The following is a 23,567-nucleotide window of genomic DNA, read 5'->3' on the forward strand; positions in this document are numbered from 1 at the left end:
TAATTAATTATAGAACTCAAAATGCGTGGCATATTTTTGTCCTTTTATTTCAACTGTTTCATTATGGTGTTGCTTGTCTCCTGTCCTTCTTTGCCATTTCCCCATTTTTCTTTATTCCAGGTATTCCTTGTTTCCATCATTAGACCTCTCAGTTGTCAATGTGCTTTCATCCTCAGCCAGTTGTATGGGAAGTCTCAGAAAAATTCATGACATTGAATAAAAAAAAAAAAAAGGAAAAAAACCCAACCAAAACAAAAGCAACCCTGCCAAAACCAAACAAAACCAAAGCAGCAACAAAAACACAACCAGAAAAATCCACCAATTTTTTTAAATGAATTATAATTTTTTTCTACTTGATATTCATTAGTGAATTACCATCCTTTTTGTGCCCTCTGTTTGAAAAATTGTTTTGCTTTATGTAGCTAGACTGTAAGGTCTTCAGAGCAAGGACATTCTTGTTTTGTGTCAGAGAGGTATCTGCCTCTCTTAAACATGTTTGCTGTGTAAATAAAACTCAAACATTCAGCTAGTATTCTCCTATTCCAATAGTAGGTTACCTACCTACTGGCACCTCTGTTCTTGTCTCTTTGGTTCACTAATGTGTCACTCCACTTTAGATTTTTTTTTAACTTCCAGTGTTCTAGTTGGAGCCTTGAAACAAAGCAGATTGCAGCATTTCCAGATAAAATATTTTATTTACAAGCTTAGCATGTTTTATTACTTTAACTTTCCTGTGTGTTCTGTTTACTTTAGAAACTCTTCTTAAGTCCATTGTTTGTTCTACAGTGAACTTGGCACTTCTCGAGAAGTGAATTTATTTTCATATAGCAGAGCAGTATCAGTAGTGAAAATGCGATGTCTGGTTTTCAACAGTTAACTTTTAAAATATAACTCTCTATGAAGACTGCCCTGCTCAATGTTTTGTTGGTCCGGTGGTAATGGTTTAAATGCATTTACCCTGTAAAAATAGGTTTCTGGGAGTACTTCTAGTAAATGAAGTGAGATTTCATTTAGTTCATAACTACAAATTACTCTTTTGGCTGCCAGCATGAGTTTTGAAGAAGTTTTTTATGTCTGGAAAAAACATTTCAAATAGCTAAGCTGATGTGTCTTCAAGAGAGGTTAGGATTGTCCTTTTGACAGGCATTTGATTGTGTGACTGTTAAACCTTGTAATTGTCAAATTACTTCTGTTTTGACAGACCAGATTATTTGGAGTCTTCTTGTAGCTTCAATAGGAATATAACAAACCATAGTTTTTGTGTTAAAATGTAGACTAAAAGACTATTTTTCTTCTTGCAGCAAAATGAGAAGGAGAACTTGCTGAAGGAAAGAAACCACATTTTGTCAACTCTGGGTGAGACAAAGCAGAACCTGACTGGACTTTGCCAGCAGGTGTGTAAGGAAGCAGCCTTGAGTCATGAGCAAATACAAATACTTGCAAAATATTCTTCCTCGGATTGTCCACTTTCGTTTTTATTCCCGGAGAGAGAACGAACAACTCCATCCAATAGTGAGCTTGCGATACCAGCATGTGTAGAATCAGCAGATGGTCTTTCAGGTGTTACATCTACAAATGAGCAGAGTTCTTGTTATCAGTGTGTGAAAAGTGTGTCTGATGCAACATATGATCAAGCACAAGAGCTGCATCCAGTTTCTGTGAGAACATTTGAGAAAACTTCACTGGTGGAACAGTGCGGACAGAGCGGTGGGATTACAGACTTCTGTCAGCAAATGACTGACAAATGCACTACAGATGAGTGACTCAATTCTTTTCCTATTGTCAGCCTCTCAGTGTTGCAACTAAAAGTGAGATTGAGCATTATAGTAAAGTAATTGAGCGTTATCGTAAAGAGAAGATGAAACTTTATGCTTTGAAACCCCATTGACAAGTACATGGTTGTTACATTACTTGGCAAGCGTTGGGTTTGGTCTGTGTTTCTAGAGTGTAATTTGGATGTGTCAGCCTTGAAGCTTTTTCTGTGTGGTGGTGCCAAGGAGAGTTGAGGAAAGTTATTAGAAAGTATAAACTCTGTGCACAGATGTTTGTTTGTACAGAAGCTTTCATTCAGGTATAGAGCAGCTTTCACTCTGATTTATGCCACAGTACCTAATGCCACTCTGCATCTCAAGAGGTGTTTATACACAATGACTTCTATACCTGGAGTTCCTATCTCTATAAGATTTCTTTTTTTCCTGACAGACAAACTTTAAGGAGAGTATATAGCTCTGTAAATGTTTCTTTTTAGATGGATTAGAATAACATGACAGTATGAGGAGATTCTGGCAAGTGTGCTCTGTAACAGCTGATTACTTCCTGCTGTTCCCATGCCTAGACTAGGGCCAGGTTTTACTGAATACATGCCTTTGTCTTAGCTCTCTGTACGTAGTTAAGACAACTGGGACAGTGGAGGTGCTGCTCTGTTTTCTAAATCTTGTGGGAGGAGTAACAGCAATGCTGGGAGAGCCAGAAGTTTGAAACTGATGGAGTTCTTTGATTCGTGCACATTGGATCTTCTGGCATCTGAATCCCATATGCTAGTTCAAATTCATATCTGTATTGTGACTTGCTATCCTAGCACCTTCAAGATGGTTGCTGTTTGTGGTAAGTGGGAATCAAAGTGTTAGGAAAGTTTAAGGACAGATGTTTTTTTCCAAGGTATTCAGGCACCAAATTCTTCATTACTACAGTTCCCAATTGCCTAAAGTAATCTACAGATGTATTTGTTCTCTAATCACTGGGACCAGTAAAGATCTATTTCAGAATTTTAATCTTCAGGATAGTTTTATGGCTAAACCTGCAGTGCGTTTTCAATGGCTTGTGCTGTAAGTAAAAACATAGAGAAAGCATAATAAGGAAATGAGCCGGAGGGATTTCCTTTATTTACTTTGTGAAGGAGAAATTCAACCACTAAAAATAATCCCTGGGTTTTAGGATTTTTTTTACATGGCAGTAAATGCTTACTGTATACCAAGGATGCTTTGTTATTTAGATGTTATTCTCACACCTGAACTAAGTACTGAACCTCAACACAGAGAACTTTGGTTTTGCTGGTTTACAAAACATGAAGAATCTTGTACAAGCCAGTGGAATTCTTCATTTCCTACCTCAGAATGTATATTAGCTTTTTGTGTCATTGTGTGCATGTACAGTAGGCAGCAACTAAGCAAAGGACTATTGTAAATACTGCTATGCAGTTTTATCTTGCAGTGAGACAAAACTTGCTGAAGAATGTTCTTGGCAAGGATTGATCATTTTTTTTTTTCTTCTCCCCTTCCTTTTTAGGTAACATAGCATTAATAAATGTATTAAGACTATTAAGCCACTTATTTAAAACAAAAGTTAAAAGTCTGATGGATTTCAACAGTACTTCTCATAACCAGCATGTAATACAAATGACTACACTACCTCACCTATGGGATTGAAAGTTGATTCATATCTCTAGTGATATTCTTGGATTTTCACCATATATCTTTACTTTTTTAAGGGGTAAATTTGTTAATGGAGCAGAGCTTGTATAAATCACAGTGCTTGCAGTAATTGAAATTCGGAAACAAATACTGTATGGCAGACATCATGAGAGTTCTGCTGGTTTCAATATATTTTCAGGTAATTGAATTGAAATGAATTTAAATCAAATTGAAATTCTTTTAAATTGCTGTCATTTATATATGTTGATTCTATACATGTATTACTTGTGAAGCTCTCTGGTTCTCCAGCATCTGTAAATGCCTGGGTGATTTAATCCTTCCTCTGTCCTGTGCTGCCACCCTAGGCAGTGTTTTGCTCTGAAGTCTCTATTTTATTTAAAAAGCAAACCAACAAGAAACAATAAAAAGAAATCAGAAAGCCCCAAACCCCTTTACTGTCCTTACATAATATCACCTTTAAAGCTGGTGGTGTTCTGAAATGACGTGGATAATGACATTAAAGCATTATCCTATAGTACACATACTCTAAAATGGAATTCCTTAGGTTAAATGCTTTTTATAAAGGGATGGAGCATATGTGTAGAGAATGACTGGCTGGGAGCTTAAACATCTCCAGTGGCCCAAACCCCTGACACGCTTGGCTATGGATGTTGGAAAACGAAGTCAGTGATTACCAGGTTCAGAGATCGGAATGTCCACCAAAGAGTTGAGCTCCACTGCTGCGATCTGGTGATCAGCCAGGTGTGACTGCTGTCCGGCAGACAGAGCAGGGCTTCCAGAGCAGCAATCATGGCTGGCATTTCAGTGACATTTGAAATTCATGTCAGGTATTTAAACCTTTGATGAACTTGATGAAGTTTGAGAGTAGGTTTTTGCCTAACCAGCTTCATCTAATTAATGTTAAAGATATTTATTTAATACAGTAAACATACAAGTTGCATGTTGACTTCTATAGCCTCTATCAATCAACTTGCAAAAATGAAGAATGATGGACAATTTTATGATACAGAATTCTCAGGTAAATGTTTTGGAGTTTTTTGTTTTGTTTTGATTTGGGGTTTTTTCAGTAAAGAAATACTCGATTTTGAAATTGTAAAATACTTTGTTAAAGCATGTTTTAAAATACTTTGGACAGACTATCTTAAAGCCATTAGAGTATGATGGCATACAGATTGTAAAATAAACAGATAATTACAACAGTTGATTTTGTATCTTTCATAATTCAACATTTTCTAAGACTGCAATAAAAACCACTATCCTTTCTACAAAGGCTTTTCTTTTTTGTACAAATCTTTTGCAGTGAAAGTCTTTACTGGTGCATTATTCACTTATGTAGTACTACTAAAATACTTCTGACAACAGTAGCAAAGTAGCCTATATAGTTTATACGTTCCTGAATAATACACATAGTAGCAATATTACTGAGTTGGAATAAATTTCCTGTAAGTTTGATTTTGTTGTGTCCTGTTCTGTTTGAGTGGGTTTTCTTTTCTGGGGATCTTTAATTTTATTGTTTTTGTTATTATTTCTTTTGTTTTAAGGGAGAGAAAAGTTAAATGGCTGATTAATGGGATACCGTGGGTTTGTTGTATTTAGAAAAAAACTTGGAAGTCATAATTACACAATTAATACAGATGAGTGCATGAAACTCCCTCTGCATCTCCTAAGCAGTAAACTGTGATACTTTCAATATTGCTTTTTACCTTCTTCAGAAAGCTTTTCATAAGAAGCCTTACTTCATCTGAAGTTTTTGTAACCTATGCATTTGACTCTTTCAAGTCCAAAATTGTATGAACCTGCCAGCAGACCTTTCATTAAAAGTTAAAATGCATTTTTTGGGGAAAATGCTGGGAAGCGAAGTGGTTGATTAGAAAGCTCAACTTGCTGCTTATAGTTGCTAAGGCAGTAAAAGCCATATCTCTTTCTCCAGGACAGTTTTGTTGTTGGAATTAGTCGTCACTTAGATTTAGTTAGTGTACTGTGCATTTATTGCCTTTAAGAACCAAAACGTTAGTTTGCACCAGAATGTTGTGTGGTTTCTCTTTGAGGAAACTTAAAATCTTGATGCAAGAGTCTGTGATATGTTTAAAGCGCCTCTTAATATTCAGCAAGAAACAACGGCAACAAAAGCTAAAAGGTACATACACCAAAGATCAGAACTGCACAATTGGTTCTGCCTCTGGATCTTTTTTTAGGAAGTAAGAAATGAGGAACTGCTGGTAATTGGCACCCTTTCTGTGAGCTCTGGGTTTTCATCTGAGCATGACTGAGCTAAGTGAAATCTGTTTAAAGTGAAAGAGCAAAATTTCTGCAAAAGCTGAGAAGAAGATAAAAGCATCTACTTTAACAGAAGCAGTTTTTGAACTAATTTCTTTAATAACTCTTGTGACAAAGGTTGGTGTGTAAACAAAACAGTTGATCTTTACAGAGCAAAGTGAATGTTGTCCCTTTTTGGCACTGAGATAGAAGCTGTACTTCAATGCCTGTTTGATATTCTTTTGTTTGCTTATTGATTTCTTCTTTGTTTTGTTTTTGTTCTTCAGAAGAATGAGCCTCAGAAGCACACAGCTGCCATTCGCTAGCATGTATAAAGCAGAATTTTAGTACTGATACTGCAGTTGAATTTTTGTGCAGAGAAGCAGAAAAATACAGGAAAATGAGCTGTTTTAGCACAGGTTTGAATTACAGAGACTTCATGAATATGAATATTGTAAAAGCCTATTTAAGCATATCATGCTCTCCAGGCCTCATAGATTTGGATAGACTGCACTTAAGTTTTTCATTATTATTTTTAATCTTTTTGAATTGCAAATATTAATCTGACAGATTGTGGACGCTAGAAATAATTTTTTTCCCCTATCTTTCGATAGCAGGGATGGATCTGGGGAAGCAGGGTTCGCCTCAGAGAAATGAACAGGATGTTTCCACAGACATTTCTGTTGAGAACAAGGCAGTGGACCTGGACCTTCACAGGTCCAGGTGGTGACATTTGTTGCTGGGAAATGTTTTGGCATGTTGTAGGTTTAAAAATAAGGAATGAAAAGTGCTTATTTTCCTGTTGAACCAGGAAACTTTCAGGGTAGAAGCTGTCAGGAACGCATGCTAAAACCTGTGGGGTTTTTTTTGTTTTGATTTTTTTTTCCTAGTTCGGATTAGAGAAGGTGGTTTGTACTTTTCTATCCCTTCTCCGCTGTTTTGAAGAAAAGTGGAAGACATAATATTTATAATCATGCTCATTCAGAATACAGCGTAACTTTCTAAGGATACTACTAAACAAAATAGCTTTAATATATGCTGGGTATTGTAGGCATACATGCAAATAGTCCCTCTTCAAAAAAGATTTTGATTAACGGATGTAAGATAACCCAATGACAGGATTTGCAAAGTACAGGATAAACTATAATCTCATTTCAGTTTTAGGACACTGTTTTGACTTGCTACCTCTAAAAGACTTAGGCGTTCTGGGCTGTGAGCAGGGATAGCATGACTGCAGGAGAATAAAAACAGTTTTAGATTACAACTGAAAATAAATCTGTTTGGTGGTGAATTGTATTGTCAAAATACTAGGTTTACTTATTCAGTAAAATATTGCCAATATTGCCTCACACTAAAAGAACCACATTGCGTGGTCAATATTCACTAGGAAGCCCTGAGGTTGTGTTTGTAAAGTTCACTAGAAGCTGAATATTTGCTCGTAGATGATAGTCTTGAGCAGCAGTGATCAAATAGAAGTGTTCTTTGGGTATGTGTAGTGGTTTCTTTCCCCTTTCAGCTGCTGAGAAGCTTTTTCTGAGGGATACAGTCAGTGCAAAGCTTCCATTTATCTTTCTAGCTCTTCCTGCCTCTGTCTCAGATGAAAATTATCAACTTTTTGTAACGTGGTGCACACTTTTTACTAATGAAAAAGTGACTTTCCGGTGATTTCATAATGTTCCAAAACTAGAGGGTCAAGATGAAGGTATTTGTAAATTTGTAATACCTGTAGAGGACATCAGAAAAATGTCATCTACTCTTGGGATTTTAGTCAGAACCAAATTAAACAGGGAACTTTTTTGTTTGTTCTCTCAGTTTTTTAATTAAAAAAAGCTGAAACAACAAAACAAACGAACACCAAAGGAAATAAAACCAGGAAGTGTCAGATTCTAGAAGACAGAAGTTGGTAATTTACAGGATTTTCACATTTAAAGAAGAAAAAAAAAAGACTTTTCCATTATTTTTGTAACAGGCAAACAGATTTCCAGTTTTCATGGAAATTTATCACAATTTCTTATACTCAGCTTGCTGCAGAAGTATATAATTTCATGAAGAGCCACTTGGAGAACAGAAGAATCTCAATGCCTGAATTGTTTTGTTATGTAAAGATTTTATTTCTATAACTTTTTTCTTCCAAGCTGTGTGTGTAATCCAGGTTCCCAAATCTCTGTTTCATGCAGTTAAATAGAAGCTGATTTTTGAGAGTGCTGATGCGCTATTATTTGTGCCCACGATATGAACTACACATGAATGTATTTGTGTATCTCTTGTTGATCACTTGCCCTTTGAGAAGCCTGGATCATTTTCATTCTATGAATGCTGAGTATCCAGTGGCTTCTTTCAGAATTTGGTATCAGTGCAGTCTTATTCTTTATGCTATAGATGGCAGCATGATACTGTGGACTGAACTTCTCAAAGTGAGAACAACTACATCGATGTTCATTGGTTTAAAAGCCTCCCAAAACCCAGTGGAAAAGTGAATTTAAATAGTTTTTTTTTAAAGTAATTTAGAAGATAATTTTTGCTATCTAGCTTTTCAACCTGCAAGTTATGCTTAGTGCTCACCTTACTAATTTCAACAGATCAGTGGTGCAAAAGCAGCATACTGGTTACTGATGTTAGACTGGATTCAGGTTTGAATTCCAAAAGCCTGCATTCTGCCCATTATCTTTTCATTCTTGAAGTATATCTTATTTTATGGACTTGAATTCAGGACAGAAATGGGAACAACAATAAAATAATTAACAAAATATTTCCTGAGGCTTTATGCATTGTGAATATACCTGAGTTGGAGAGTACAATGAGGTTTTCCTTGAGGCCTGGCCTAACAGTGTTTTAGCAACTTTTAATGTTAAATGTGCTATTAGATCAAGGAGCTCATATTATGTGTTTTCTAAAAGAGAAGACGTTTTTATATAAGTAGAGACAGAAATAGATTACGCATTAAAAAAACCCACACATTTTGGAATAAAATATTTGATTTTACACATTTTACAGTGTCAACTGCGGCCCTCGGTTGGTGCCATGTAACGCTGCCCACAAAGAAAAGAGGAAAGAGAAAGAATTAGTTGAGACAAAATAGACACTAGTATTTAATTATTTTGTTGAGAAACTATGATAGTATCATTCACACTGGTGTCTTTATGCCAGATTAATCCAAAGAGTATATATTAAAGAAGAAGGAAGAAGTTATGAGCTGGTATTTCAGCCATAGACTGAAGCTCTACGTAGTTCTTTTGTTATACAGATAAGTTACTTGAAAACTCAGTAACACAGATGCTAGAAGTAAGTTCTCCCATATCCCTTTTTCCCTCATCGTTCGTTTGTTTGTTTGTTTGTTTGTTTAAATACACCAAACAACATAGTTCATGTGTATGTGGCAAGATTTTCTGCCATAATGTTACCAAACATGTAATTATCTTTTTCTAGAATTCTTTCTGTAGAGACAGTAATGGAAGTGCTTTTAGGGATATTAATTTACTCGAAAAATGACAAACTAAACTGGAAGACAACTTTTTGTTTGAACAATATGTGGAAAAGTCTTTGTTCTCAATGCATGAAAATGCAAATGTTAAAAGCAGGAAGGTACAGATGTCATAAAAATAAAATCCTTATTTCAAAGCTAATATATTCCATTATTACTTTACAGTTATGAGAAATTTCCAAGTATTTCAAATGCCTTTTCTTAGTAATAGAAAATGACCTGTTCTTTTGTTTTTCCCATCTCAAAAATAGCTTTAAAGAATCCTTTATTTGAGCTGTCAAAGATTATTTCTGTCCCATCTTAAAATGAAATGGTTATGCTTCAGACCAGAGAGTACACTTAACATTGGACTATGAAAATACAGCCTGAACCATTGTTGAAACCAAGCAATAAAATAAGAGGGCACATTAATCCTTCTTTACTCTCTTCCTGTTGTGTTGATCTGAAGAGCTGATATCTGATCCCAGAAATATTCTTTGTTGATTGGATTGCCCTGTGGAGCTCTTAATGGGGAAGAAAAATGAACTGGGAGGAGGAAGGCTCGGTGCTGCAACTGAGGCACTTGCCATACAGTCGTTCCAATGCTTTTGGAGATACTCTTATGGCTGAGATTTTGTTGGCTCGCTCGCAAATTTAGGAAAACTATCAATCAAAAAAAATGTTATGCGGAGAACCCAGCTGCCCTGCATTGTTGGGAGTTTTGGTTTGTTTCCCAAAGGAGCTGTGATTTGAGGCTGAGGCTTAAAAGAACCCAACAGCTGCTGTTTGGGGTTGGCATTTTGGTGTTAGAACTTTTCGATGTGCAAATTATTCCAGAGAAAATACCTCAGGGAGAAACATGATCTCACATACCATGTCAGGAGGCATTGCATTGTCGAAATTGTTCATTTGTAGCCATCTTCTACAGGTGGTCTATCGCTTGAAAATAGTCATGTTAGAGCTGAATGCATCGTAGCTATCTCTGCTAAGTTCATATCCTAAGAAAACAATTCTTGGATTTTGTTCTCCCATTAGAAAACAAGTTGCAGCAGCTGGAGACATAGTCACTCCAGCTGATGCATTTCATAGATGCTTGCAAAAATATTTTAAAAGTCAAATTATTAATAAGTAATGATGTTTTTAATTTTCCCTTTAAATCTCAAGTCATACTGAACAATGCTGATAAATGAGTTTGGTGTGTCTTGGCACCACAACATCCAGTATGTTAAGAATCGCTGGTGGGATACTGGCAGAAGTCAGCTAGATCGCAGACCTTTTTTCAATGTTTTTAGCTAGCTAATGAAGGAGGAAAAAAAGCCCTTTGTACAAGCTTCCTGGTTTTAAAATGTCCTTTTTTGCATTTCTCTTCCTCCCAGTTTCCAACTAATCCTACAAGAGAGTCCTAATCCTGTGTGTGCAGGACTATCATCCGGTCAAGTCTACGAACTAGTAGGATTCAGGACTGTACTCTTCTCCTTGTTTACTAGAATGTAATTTAATACATATTTCTTTTATAAATCAGAAAAAACATTGTGCAAGACTTCAGAGAAGTCTTGTGCTTTTACTGATTTTCTTCTGCTATTTTTATCCCCTTTAAAACTTACTTGTGCTTTTCAGATAGGAAGTAAAACACATGAAAAAGTGATGTAATATTGGTCATGACTCCTCTCACACAGTTTTAAAAATGATGGCTTAATCATTTCAGATTTTTGCAACTCTAACACTGAACTGCAGATTAGACTAGGTATGGTACATCCTTATTTTTTACTAAATGGTGGTCATCAACAAAAGTGCTTTTCTGTGATGTTTCATTATTCCCACTGTCCTCAGTGTTGTTATTGGGCAGTCAGGGATCTAAATGTATATACTACCATGGCACATATAGCTCAAGAGCTGTAGCTTCAGCATCCTCAGCCTTTACCTCCTTCACAGATAATCTGAAACAGGGATGCCAGCAATCATTGTTTTGGCCAAAATTCATGGGTTACTTGGTAATTCTTCTGCTTGTTGAAGCCAGATCTTCTCTGCAATGGCTTGGACCTGTTGTCACCTCTCATCTGGTCTTCTGGTGCATGTGATGTATGGGTCCTAGCACTCTTCTGTAGAAGGATGCTAGAACGGAAATTGTATGGTCTGGTAGCTTCTTCGGCTCTGCTTTGGGGCTTGAACTGTCCTGTGGCTGGTAGCATAACATGGCTGTAACCTCAGTGGATCTGGCAGGAGGGCACAAAAATGTTGGTTATAACAAGGCTGTTCTGTTACAAATAACAGAATTGCAAAACAAGTATTAAGAGAGATTGAAACATCTTGCCAACTGGCAAGGATTCCTGTTGTTGAGAAGGACTTAGGAGTTCTGGTTGACAACAGGTTGACCGTGAGTCAACAGTGTGGCCTTGTGGCCAAGAAGGCCAATGAGTGAGACCAGCAGGTCAAAGGAGGTTCTCCTCCCCCTCTACTCTGCCCTGAGAAGGCCACATCTGGAGAACTGTGTCCAGTTCTGAACTCCCCAGTTTAAGTAGGACAAGGACTAACTGGAGGAATCCAGCAGCAGCTACGAAGATGGTTTGAGACCTGGAGCATCTTTCTGATGAGAAGAAACTGAGAGAGCTGGGTCTGTTCAGCCTAGAAAAGGGAAGGCTGGGAGGGGATCTCATAGATGTTTATAAATATCTCAAGGGTGGATGTCAAGAGGATGGGACCAGGCTTCTTTCAGTGGTGCCCAACGATAGAATGAGGGGCAATGGGCACAGACTGAAGCACAGAAGGTTCCACCTGAACATGAGGAGAAACTTCTTTACTTTGAGGGTTCCAGAGCACTGGAGCAGACTGCCCAGAGAGGTTGTGGAGTCTCCTTCTCTGGAGACATTCAAAACCCTCCTGTAACATTCCTGTGAGATCTGCTCTGGGTGAACCTGCTTTAGCGGGTGGGTTGGACTAGATGATCTGTAGAGGTCCCTTCCAACCACAACCATTCTGTGGTTCTGCGATATTCTGGATGAACTAAGGCTAACTTAAAAATCTCAGTGGATATGCTTTCAAACACTGTGTTCTTCCAGGGATGAAGAAATTCAGAGGAACAGGGTTCACTGTGGGAACAGTAATTGCAATAAGTAGTTTGATCGCTATACAGAAATATGCCTGCCAGACTAGATGCCTAGGAAACTCCAAGGTAAAATCCCTGTGATTGTAATTAATTTTGCTGCTGCTATCAGTGGCGCTGGTAGAAGGATTCAGTTGCCTCAGAACAGGTGATGAGGACCATTTCAAGTATGTGGATCTCCTGTAAATCCTACCTGTTAGGCTCATGAGATGTCCTGTATACCTGATGGCATTTACTGTCATACTTGTAGAGGGGGGCATGAGTAAAAGAGTTTTTTTAGCACTGGGCATCAGAGCACCCTTTAGACATTGCGATAGATAACATCCAATCAATGAAGTGAAACTGGGAAAGATGACTTTAAATGACACTACTGAAATCTTTGACAGCTTTCCAGCTTCCCTCAGAGAAGGTGTTTGAAAGTCGATATAGGTAGTATAGTTGAAGAGCTTGGTGATGGTTTTTCGCAGAAGACTTCTCATTCCAGGAATCTGATTAATTTAGGCAATAGGAACCTAAGATTAACAGAAGACATTTTAAAGCACTGGACAACAAAGCACCCTTTATATATTAAAAGAAAGCCAATAGGTAACCAAGCAAAATCGGAAACTATCATACTACTGAGACAAATAGGCAGGACACCATCTTGTAGTCAGTAAATATATTAGAAGAATCTAAACAAGCTTATGAGGGCAAAAAAGAATTCTTAACTCAGGAAAAATGAATTGGTAAACAAGGTTGAAATAAGGGAAACCTACACATTGCTAAAAGGAAGTAGTTCTTCCTGTGTTGTATAGTTTGATGTGGATGATTTTGGTGTTGTATTTTAAAGGCTATTGTAAGACTATCTTTGAAACCAGACTTCTTGCCTATCCAGATGGTGAACTTGGAAGCAGGCCTCAGGAGGTACTGGATCGTGCCTTCTGCAGTGCTTTCATCCAAGTATACATCTACAGGTCTGAAAAGTTAGTACACCCATAGCTCAGCATTGGCCAAGTGTAATTGATGGGCATGTCCAAACAGTCCATAGACATCTGTGTTAGTTGGATGAGGAAAGTGGATTACAAGTCTGCTGAGCTGCTAGTCATCCTGAGACTGTTCGTCAAGAGCCTTCTTGGCATAGTTAGACCAGAAAATAAATCTGAAAAATCATAGGGAGATATTTTGTTTAGTGAAAGCTTTATTCATTATAGCAACTGGGACATCACACATTTTGAGGGTGTTAGACAGTGGAATAAAAATGGGAAGAACAGATGAAGTCTCCTGGTTTTATGTTTCTCTGATACTCTTTAAATAGATCTACCTTGAATTGAACACTTAAAGAGTAGAGTCTTGTTGCAGCTGGTGATTTTGAATAGCAGGTTAATGTAACTAGTCCTATGTGTTTCAAATGTTAGCAAATGGATTTTAACAAGCATTGCAAAACCTGTTAATACATTGGTAAACTAAGCTTATAAACAGGCTAATTTGGTACTTGAGGCTGCCCTAATGTCCGTATATCTAATACACCTTAAAGATTGTCAGCTGGGCCTAGAAGCTCTCCTGAAGCTCTAAGTTTGACTGTCACCATCACTATCTACAAATTACTTGGCTGAACTTTAGCAAGACTGTGGGGAGCGATCCTATAGTTCAGTTTTTGACGTCTTCCTTCTACTCTCTGTTGGCTGTGCATAGCATCATGTCTAGAGGAAGAGACAATAATGCAAAAAAGAAAAAATAATCTATTTTAATATAGGCTTCCATATAAAAAATAGGTGGAGAATTCATACAGTCATTTTAAATGGGTGAATCCAACCCTTGAGTCTAACTGTAAGTATCACTGAAAGCCTAATTCAAAGAGTTGTTTAGTTTGAAGTAAAAAGGGAATGGAACAAAGATATCTTTTCTTATTTGTTCCTTCCTCCTCTTTACGAAGAAACCTACTTAGTAGAATAAGATCTCCAAGAAAGAGAGCTAGTGGTAATGTGGAAGTGTAGATGACACCCACAGTCAGGAAGAATCATCAGGTTCTGAAAATGTTTGTAGCAGCAGAACTTGAATCTAAAAAGATGTCTTGTTTCCAAAGTTGAAGGTGAAAGACCCCTGCCAAATCGGACCATAGAGAGAATAAGGGGGTGGTTTCCCAGTGGGTTGACATCTTCTTTTCTTTCTCCAAGTAGTCACAGATAACCAGTCAGTTTTGCTCAAGAACAGTGCAGCAGTTGCATTCATTCATATTTATTTATGTATGTACAGCAACTCTGTTGTTTGTAGGTTTTGTTTGGTTGGTTTTTCATATTGTATTTTGTGTGAGGATAACAATACTGAGAAAAGGTTCTAAAAATTTGGCATGACAAGACAGCCTTTTCATTTAAATTCAGAAAAAAAAAATACCAGTAGAAAAATCAAACACCTAATAACAGCTAATAAATAACAAACCAAACACCTAATAAAAACAGACATTAAATACTAGCTACTCTTTGGTCCTATTTGGGACTGCCTGATCACATGATGATTTACTGACTTCACTGATAATGCTCCCAGAAATCATAAGAAGGATGTGGGAAAACTTCTGGATATTTTTGGAACACTTCTGGATATTTTCAGAACACTTCAACTTCTTCATTTCTCACGTAGTCGAGCCGCAATTGTAACTTCCAAAAAGCTGAACAACCAGCTTCTGTTTTGCTGAATTCTTTTCCAATTCCAATATTAAACTTGAGGATTGAATGTCTTCCTTGTTATTCACATTAGGTTTTCTTGTTCCTTTCAAAGACCAAGAGTTGTGACAGGAGCATCTGCAAGAAAAAGAAGTCTTAAAATTTTATAATAGACCTCTTGCAAAATATGGAGATTATTAGGTGCAACTGTGTATGCTTTCAGTAGAGAACATGATGGAGAAGGATCTTCCCTGTGTTGGTCAGTGTTGTTTCTAAAACATTTCTTAATCCTGAGCTATCTGTCTCAAGGTAGGGAGGAAGAAAGACCTCATCTTATTCCTTGGATTGTGTGAATAACATCTATGCTTGCAAATGCACTGCATAAAAATCATTGTGTCAGAAACCGTGCAGGAAGCGTTCTTCTTATTCACTGAGTAATTTTCTCTTGTGTTTATTTGCTGGTCTCTGTTAAAAAGACCTTTTTTCCTTCTGACCTTTTCCTGCTCCTTTAAATAAAACCCTGAATAATTTTTGCTATTCTATCCAGCTGTATGTGCTCTTTGAGGAAACAATCCAGGTTAAGAAAAGTTTAATTCTAGCTCACTGGCCTCAAACTAAGTTGAAAATAGTTCAAAACTCTTTTTGAACTTTTTTCAGGAAATGACTTTTCCATAGAGTTTTCCTCTTGTGAAGTAATTTGAATAATTCAGGAAGAGATAAACCAGGGTACCCATCACTAACAATGATGTATAGTGTTTCCAGGTTTATGACGGAAAGTGCAAGAAATTGAAAATGAATTATGAAATCAACATTCTTGTTCTCCTAATGCAGCTGATTAAGATTTCTGTGACATTAAACAACTTCAGCTCAGCTACGTGCAGTGAAAATCAACACCTGTTTTGTCAAGCAACTCAGACACGTGGAAATTTCTGTATAAGACAGGGAACTCAATGCAGGGAGAATAAATGAAGTTCACAAAAGAAGAGAGGTGACTCTCCCTTTTATCCCAGATCTCTCTTGCAATCAGCAATGCTCAGTATGTGCTTGCTTTTGAACTAATTAAATTACCCGCACCATAGAGACCCTTCTCCTCATGCCAAGTCGGAGACAAAACCCTGGAGTGGGGCTTTCTTGCTGTGGCAAAGTGAGATAAATTACTAGATCAGTCACAGGAAAAAGCACCCTGGTGGCCTAGGAAGCCTCTAGCCCAGTGCTCCAAGGACTTGGGTCCAGAGTCTTTATTCTGCCTCCTCAAATGCTCTGGGCGTGGAGGTTGCCTGGGTGCTCCAAATGGCTATAAATAGCTCGGGAAGAGGAAAGGAGATGTTACAGCACCTTGTGATGCCTTGCATGCCTGCTGAAGTGCTGGTTCAAAGTCCTCTGTTAGCTGCACCAAGTCCCCACCATGAGATCCCTGCAGCCGGGGCTATCTAAGGTGCCCTGGCTCATGCCACCATGGTCTCCTTCAAACACAAAATAGGTTTTAACAGGCTTTTTGGTGTATAAGAGACCGTAACCATCTTAAAGGAGTTGCTGTATGTATTTCTCATTTTAAAAAAGACCTGTCCCTACCCTAAAGACTTTACAATAAAACCAGACATGTTCGGTAGAAATACCCTGGGATTTATTTTTCTTCTCAGTAAATACAATTCCTACTTTTGTGCAAACTATGTTGTTGACCTGCACTTGTTACTGAACTTGAGTAGGCATTTAAGCCTGTAGATGCCTCAAGGATTCTAGGGGCAAAGGCAATCCGAGTATAGCTCTCTTGTCAGTGAGAAATCTGGTCAAAACAGAATTACTTTCCCATCATATTAACAACATTTTAGAACACGTGCGTAGGCTTTGATGAATTTTAATTCTTTGCTGAAGAGAGATAAGGGTTCTGATTGTTCCCTGTCAGAGAATATTTATGTACTTTCCCATTTCTCCGAAGACCTACCTACAGGTTTGAAGTGACTCTCAGTTGCTGTTACTGAGAGACTGAGAAGGAAAAGGGGAAACAAACAGCTGTCTACCAGAGACAGGTCAGGGTCCTCTAATCTTCCATTTTATACATACAAGATTAAAGATCTGCTTTGAGTTCTGATTAAGAATGCAAAGTTAAAAGATTAAATACCAGCAAGCCAAATTAAAGAGGTTTAAGTCAATCTCAGAACTCATCAAAGTACTAAATTTTTAAGCTGTCATTACAACACAGGATTAGTGCAAAGCTTCCCTCAACCCTGATTTGATGTCCTTCAGTCAACAATGTTATTCTCCCTGCAGTTTTGTGCTCTTGGCGTAAAACCAGCTATTGTCTTGTATTTAGAACTCATCTCACCTAGATCCTTCTTTGGCTTTTTCTTTTTTTATACCCATGGCCCAGTTAATCTGGAAACCTACATTTTTTGTGACCCACAGTTTTATGCTCGAACAGCAATATACTGTTTTATATTATGCACTGTCACAAAATGCATTAAAGCTTAGTGAATGTGGCTGTTTTAGAAAAAAGGTCTTAGTCACTTGGATAATTATAGGCTATTCCTGTGAGTCCCAAGAATTAAATACTTCCCACTTCCTTGGTATGTTTCAGCTGATTGATTGCAAAGATCCAGGAAGGAGGCAAATGAAATGAGTAACTAGAATGAGATGAGGCTAATATGGTCATCACCACTGGGTTGCTGAAAATGAGTTTTAAAAGTCCATAATTGATGTTTAGACCTTTTCAAAACCGCAAATCTTTTCAGCTGAAATTAGTGAAAACCTGGGATGGGAGGGTAGAAGTCTGGAGAATGATTACATCCAGGAATCTGCTAATGCAAATAACTACTTTGGTAATAAATTTTACAAACTGTCATAAATGTTATTTAAAGCTCATACTGTAATGCATTAAAGTAAATGTTCCCCTGGTTTTCAGTATAATAAATTATGTCATTTCCATTTTTTATTTCTAGAATTTGGGATGCCTCAGCTACATTAAGATTATGCTTTCCAAGACCATAATCACAAAAGACAACTTACCTTACTAAATGCGGTACTAATTAAAGCTTTAATTTGAAGTTATTCCCCCTTGTAAGAGAGTGTGCCAAGTGACCTATTTTGAAAATTTCGTCTCAAGACTTACAATATTTTGTAAGAGCTAAGAAAAAGAATGCAGCTTTTTGAACCAACATTTTGATATACCTGTGCAGAATGTCTTATCTGAAACATCACTTATGTGCTAAATTAGATTTTTTAAGGTAAATTAAGATTTTTGTTATGTATTTAAATACAGTATTTCCCTTTGTATATTGGCTCTTCTCTGTCTGCTCTGACTCTCATGATCATTTCTGAGACTTGCCTTTATTAAGAGACATTTTAAAATACTGCTATACAAGTCATGTGAACGTACTATACTGTGGTCAGTCCCTGGTATTTTTCAGAAATACTCTTTGTGATAACAGAACACAAGGGAGAAATTCTTGGCCTTTGAAAAAAAAAGTTATATTTTTCCATTTAATGGTTTTCTATCATCTTTTTGGAAACAACTTACTGATCTTACTTGTTTTGGACATACTCCATACATCCTGAAAATGCTTTCAATCAGCAAATAAAATTCATATTAGTTAGGTTTCTGGAAATAACTTCATATGTGTCTTTTGGGTAATGATGGGGAAAATTGAATGCAGAAGAATGAGGAGAATCATGAAGGAGGAAAAACAGGTTTTGCTTAGGAATTTGAAGGCCATCCTACTCCTAGAAGACTGCCAGTTATTTTATATCTGAATTTTCCTTGTTCATGGCAGCCAAGAGGGCCACCGGTGTCCTGGGTGCATCCAGCACAGCACTGCCAGCCGGGCCAGGGAGGTGATTGTCCCGCTCTGCTCTGCACTGGTGCGGCCTCACCTGGAGCACTGTGTGCAGTTCTGGGCAACACAGGATAAAAAGGATGTAAAGCTACTAGAGGGTGTCCAGAAGAGGGCTACGAAGTTGGTGAAGGGTTTGAAGGGGAAGCTGTGTGACAAGCAACTAAAATCACTGGGTTTGTTCAGCCCAGAGGAGACTGAGGAGAGACCTCATGGTGGCTACAGCTGCCTCAGAAGGGGAGAAGGAGGGGCAGGCGCTGATCTCTTCTCTCTGGTGACCAGTGACAGAACTGAGGGAATGGCAGGAAGATGTGCCAGGGGAGGTTCAGGTTGGACATGAGGAAAAGGTTCTTGCCCCAGAGCGTGGTGGAGCACTGGAACAGGCTCCCCAGGGAGGTGTCACGGCCCCAAGCCTGACAGTGTTCAAGAAGAGACTGGACAACGCCCTCAGACACATGGTGTGAACTGTGGGGTTGTCATATGCAGGGACAGGAGTTGGACTCGATGACCCTCGTGGGTCCCTTCCAACTCAGGACATTCTGTGGTTTCACCTACAAGTATTTAAGTTGCAAGACAGAAGTAAAAATGGGGGAGTATGATTTCCAGCCCACTGGAAGGTAAGATATTCACAACAAACTCCATCACCTGGAAATGATATTGACAAATTCATCTTATGGGTAAGCAGACACAGATTGGGCAGATTTGGGGTGAATTTAATCATGCATTGGTAGAGATGGGGAGCAAATGACTCCACCATTTTGTGTTAATTTGTTCCTGAAGTTTGATGGACCTTTTCAAAATGTAGAATGTAGGTACAGTGATACTGATGGTATGTGGGTTCACTTGGCTGTGTATATACTTTCTGACAGTGAATACACAACTTTAGACAAACACGGTGTCATCCTTCTGGTGTATCTCCAGCCAGTGATTCACAGGTTATGGGCTTCCTGAGTCCAAGATTGCACTGGGATTTTTCCCTTTAACACTCTAGTGTTCTTTTAATGCTTTAGACACTAGTTAGTGTCACCGCGTAAATACGGACCAAAAAAATTAGTTCATTTTATGTTGCTTTTACATCTTCTGCCTGACCGATTCTTCTGATACGCTTTAGTGTTTTTATTATGAAAAATAATATTTAACAGGTTTCTTATTCATACTTTCCATTTTGTCTCTCTTCACTTTACCTTCTAAGCTAAGTTCTGCTGTATCCATTTTCAGATGTGGTGAGCAGAACTGCATGCCTTGTCTAAGACATATTGTCACAGTATAATTGCAGGGCAACAATAAAGTGTGGCAGATGCTCTCTGTCAACCTCCTCCACCTGCCCCCCCCTCCAGCCCTCTCCACCCAGCTGGGAAAAGGCAATAGGAGGAAAAGAGAGACAGACTTGCAAGTTGGAAAAAGTTAAAAATGTTTTACTAATGCTACTAATAAAATAGAGAAAATAATACAAAATATACAAAACCAATCTCGAATTTCCCAGCACAGCTCAGCGCCAGCTGCTCCAAGAGTTGCAGGGCAGGCACCCAGAAGCCCTGGGTTGAACTCTGCCGCAAACCAGAACTGGATTCAGGGATGCAGGGTCTGTCACTAGGCCTCAGATCGCAAGGATGACAGGCAGGGTCCTCTCCAGATGCCAGCTATAGTCGAAGAGAGCGAGACCCTCGTGATCTCCCACCTTTATATGATATATGATGTGGATGGGACAGAATACTTAGTTGGTCAATTTTAGTGACCTGTTCAGTTCACCCTTCCTTGCAAATATACCCGTCTCACTTACAAGACATACATTTTATCGGTATTTTGCATTCCATTGCTATGTTATCAGCTACTGTCTGCAAAAGCAAGCAGCCAACTTCAGAAAAGTACAGTTACTTAGAAGAACTTAGCTGAAAGGAAAATTCACTAAAAGAGAAACTGGTCTGTTTTTAACAAAACCAGGACACGTATATTTATATACTTGTAAAGAATGCTTTCTATTTTATTCTCTATTCCTAATCTTTTCTAACCTTCTGCTCATTGCTTTGACCACCATTGAGCACAGGGCTGTTTCCAAAAACCTATGCAAAATAGCTTAGATCTCGTTAATGTGTATGGTTAATTAAGGTTGTTTTTTCCCTATATGCGTCATTGTGTTTTAACAACATTGAATTTATTCTGCCTATTTTACCATTCAGCTGCTCAGTCTCTTTCTGCAACTCTTCATAGTCCATTTTATCTTTTTACTGTGCTGATTTATTATCATCAGCAATCTTTATCCTATAGTTCACTTTCTTTTCCAGGTAAGTTATGAGTGTGTTGAGCACAGAGACCATTACTGGACCCGTGTGGTAACTTCCTTTATGGTGAAGGCTAATCATTTATTCCTGTCTATTATTTCCCATTTCTTAACCTGTTCTTAATCCAGAAGAGGATGTGTTTCTTACAAAGAGCTTTGTTCACAAACCAATTTTGGAAATCCAAATACAGTTCACTCATACCCACGTGCTTGGTGACCCCTTTGAGAAACTAACAGCTTTGTAACTTCCCTCCTTGGGAACAACCACATCTAAATTAGGAAGTTTCCTAGCTTCAAGTAATGGAAGGGAGTTTATTGGGAGGGTATTAGGAGAAGAATCATGTATGTCTTATGTACTCTTCTCCTCCTGGCATCTACTGTAACTTCTGACGGAGACAGTATATTATATGGGCTCTTGGTCTGACCCTGTGTGGTTGATTTTCTGTTCTTGTTGTTTCTGGTGTAGACATGACACGTTGTGTGTAGGACCTTTATCATGACATTAGGATCTACATTCTCATGATTAAAAATTCTGCTTTGTCTGAGTATTTCAAAAGGGAGAAGATGTTATTGAGCCTAAGGCTAAGGCTAAGGAATAAACATGAGTGATGCCATAAGGCTGCTTCTCTGAAGTCTGTGTCAGTTGGTGCTCAGCACTGGGTAGTAGTTCAAGGCTCAGTTTCATCCTGAGTGTTCCTAAGGCTGGAAAAGCACTGCAGTGTGGTCTCCTATGTTTGAACTTAGGAATAAAGTAAATTAATTCATTTTGAATAAAAAACAAACAGCAACAACAAACAAAAAATCCCACCACAATCAACAACCACAAAAAAGTAGGATCATAATTATCATGTCTATTCAGAAATGACTATAACTTATATAACACTCTTCCTTCATACATCTTGGTCCTTCTGATAGTAATTGGCATGCTGTTTTGAAATCCATATGCGTGAACATTATGTGCTACATTGGGTTGTCACAAAGCTTCATCTACAATATGGAATATGAAGGCACAAAAATCACAGCTTACATTTTTGCAGAATAAACTTAGCCGGTGGATGTCAGAGTCCAATACTCTCTGCCAGGCTTCATTTAGTTATTCCATATGAAGATAGTTTAATATCAAATGTACCTATTAACAAGTTCACTTAATAGCAAATGACTTATTTGATTTATTTGTTGTTATATGGGATTTTAGTTCAGGAAAGTGATAGAACAATGTACTGAAATCACAACACAAATGTAATATAACAATGCAATACACAGTAGAATCACAATACAAATGTGATTCCCATTACCAGTCTCTATACACTCACCATCACCACACTGGGCATCTCCAGTCACCGAGAAGGAATACATGGGTGGAAGAAAGTTCAAATAATTGTCCTCTTCCAAATGTGCTTTATTAATTGTCCAATTTTTAAACCTTATGTTGAGCTGAGCCACATATGCACTCCCTGTCCCTCTCTGGACTGCCTGGCTGAGGAAGTGATTGCTCTTTGTTAATTGTCCCAGGGTGCAGTTGTCTGATCTAAAGCTGAGGTTGCCCTCCAGACTCCCTGGTGTTGAGATAAATTTAGCCTTCTTTATGATACATAATTCCCTGAACTCACTGTGGTGGTTGCTGTTGTTTGTTGTGGTTTTTATTTTGTTTTTGTTTTCTTCTTTTTTGGTCTGTGTTCTTTTTTTTTTTTCCTCTCCTTCGCTGTGGGGTTGTTCACAGTGGACCAGTTGAGTGATGAAAGAAAAGGCCTTTTCAAAAAACAGTTTACAAGCACGGTTCTTATTAATATATTTTAATGTTATAAAAAAATATTAGAATTAAGCTTTTAGTTACATTGAATCATTTTAAGAATTGCGCAATACATACTGTTCAGCTGTTACATTGTGCTAGTTCTTTCAAGTGCATTAGAGCCCTCAGTCTTGTTGGGCACTAGAGGTCTCTTATTTACTCTTTTTCAAAAGACCACCAGTTCATTTGTATTCCGAATACAGCACCCATCATGTTGCACTTGCTTGCTACTTTGTTATTAGAGGTACATAATGTACCATAGACCAGAAAATGTTAGCACGAATTAAAAGTCCTAGTTATTGAATATTACTCTTTCCCATACAAGCAGCAGCACAGCTTCACTAGCAGGAAAAAAACCCACAAATATTTTAAAAATATTTCTTAAGAAAACAAAGGTACAGGACATAACATCTTTTTGCTAAAGTCTAAAGCTCTTTTCCTTAATGAACAGGACAGTGCTGAGCATTTGAGCCTGGAGAGACTCTTCCAGATAATCGAGTATGTAGCTACTCTTTCTGGTACATTGATAAGAATAACTGAAGAGGGAATACAAGAAAACATATACTTCATCTTATAAATATGACTCAATTTAATTTTTGCTTATGAAAGATCTGGGGACTTCAAAATGCAGCAACACAAAGAAGAAACACACACTTGCAATAGATCCTCAGGCACTGTGAGGTATATGTTTGCTGTGACTTTTATGATGCACTTGACATTTTCCTTCTGCCCAGCGACAGTTTGTTACAGCTTCTACCACAAGAAAGGCTGTCAGTGGGAGGTTATCAGA

The 23,567-nt window shown here is 37.9% G+C and overlaps 1 protein-coding gene across 1 annotated transcript in view; it reads left to right on the forward strand.

Moving 5' to 3' along the window:
- BACH1 (BTB domain and CNC homolog 1) overlaps positions 1 to 4,883 on the forward strand; it is a 28,739-nt gene extending 23,856 nt beyond the window's left edge. Inside the window, exon 5 of the mRNA XM_065862616.2 lies at positions 1,302 to 4,883. Coding sequence (XP_065718688.1) covers positions 1,302 to 1,763 — 462 coding nt within the window. The 3' untranslated portion in view covers positions 1,764 to 4,883. The remainder of the gene's footprint in view (positions 1 to 1,301) is intronic.
- Positions 4,884 to 23,567: the final 18,684 nt, after the last annotated feature.

Source organism: Patagioenas fasciata, chromosome 1, assembly GCF_037038585.1.
Source record: "Patagioenas fasciata isolate bPatFas1 chromosome 1, bPatFas1.hap1, whole genome shotgun sequence".
NCBI classification, from domain to species: Eukaryota; Metazoa; Chordata; class Aves; order Columbiformes; family Columbidae; genus Patagioenas; species Patagioenas fasciata.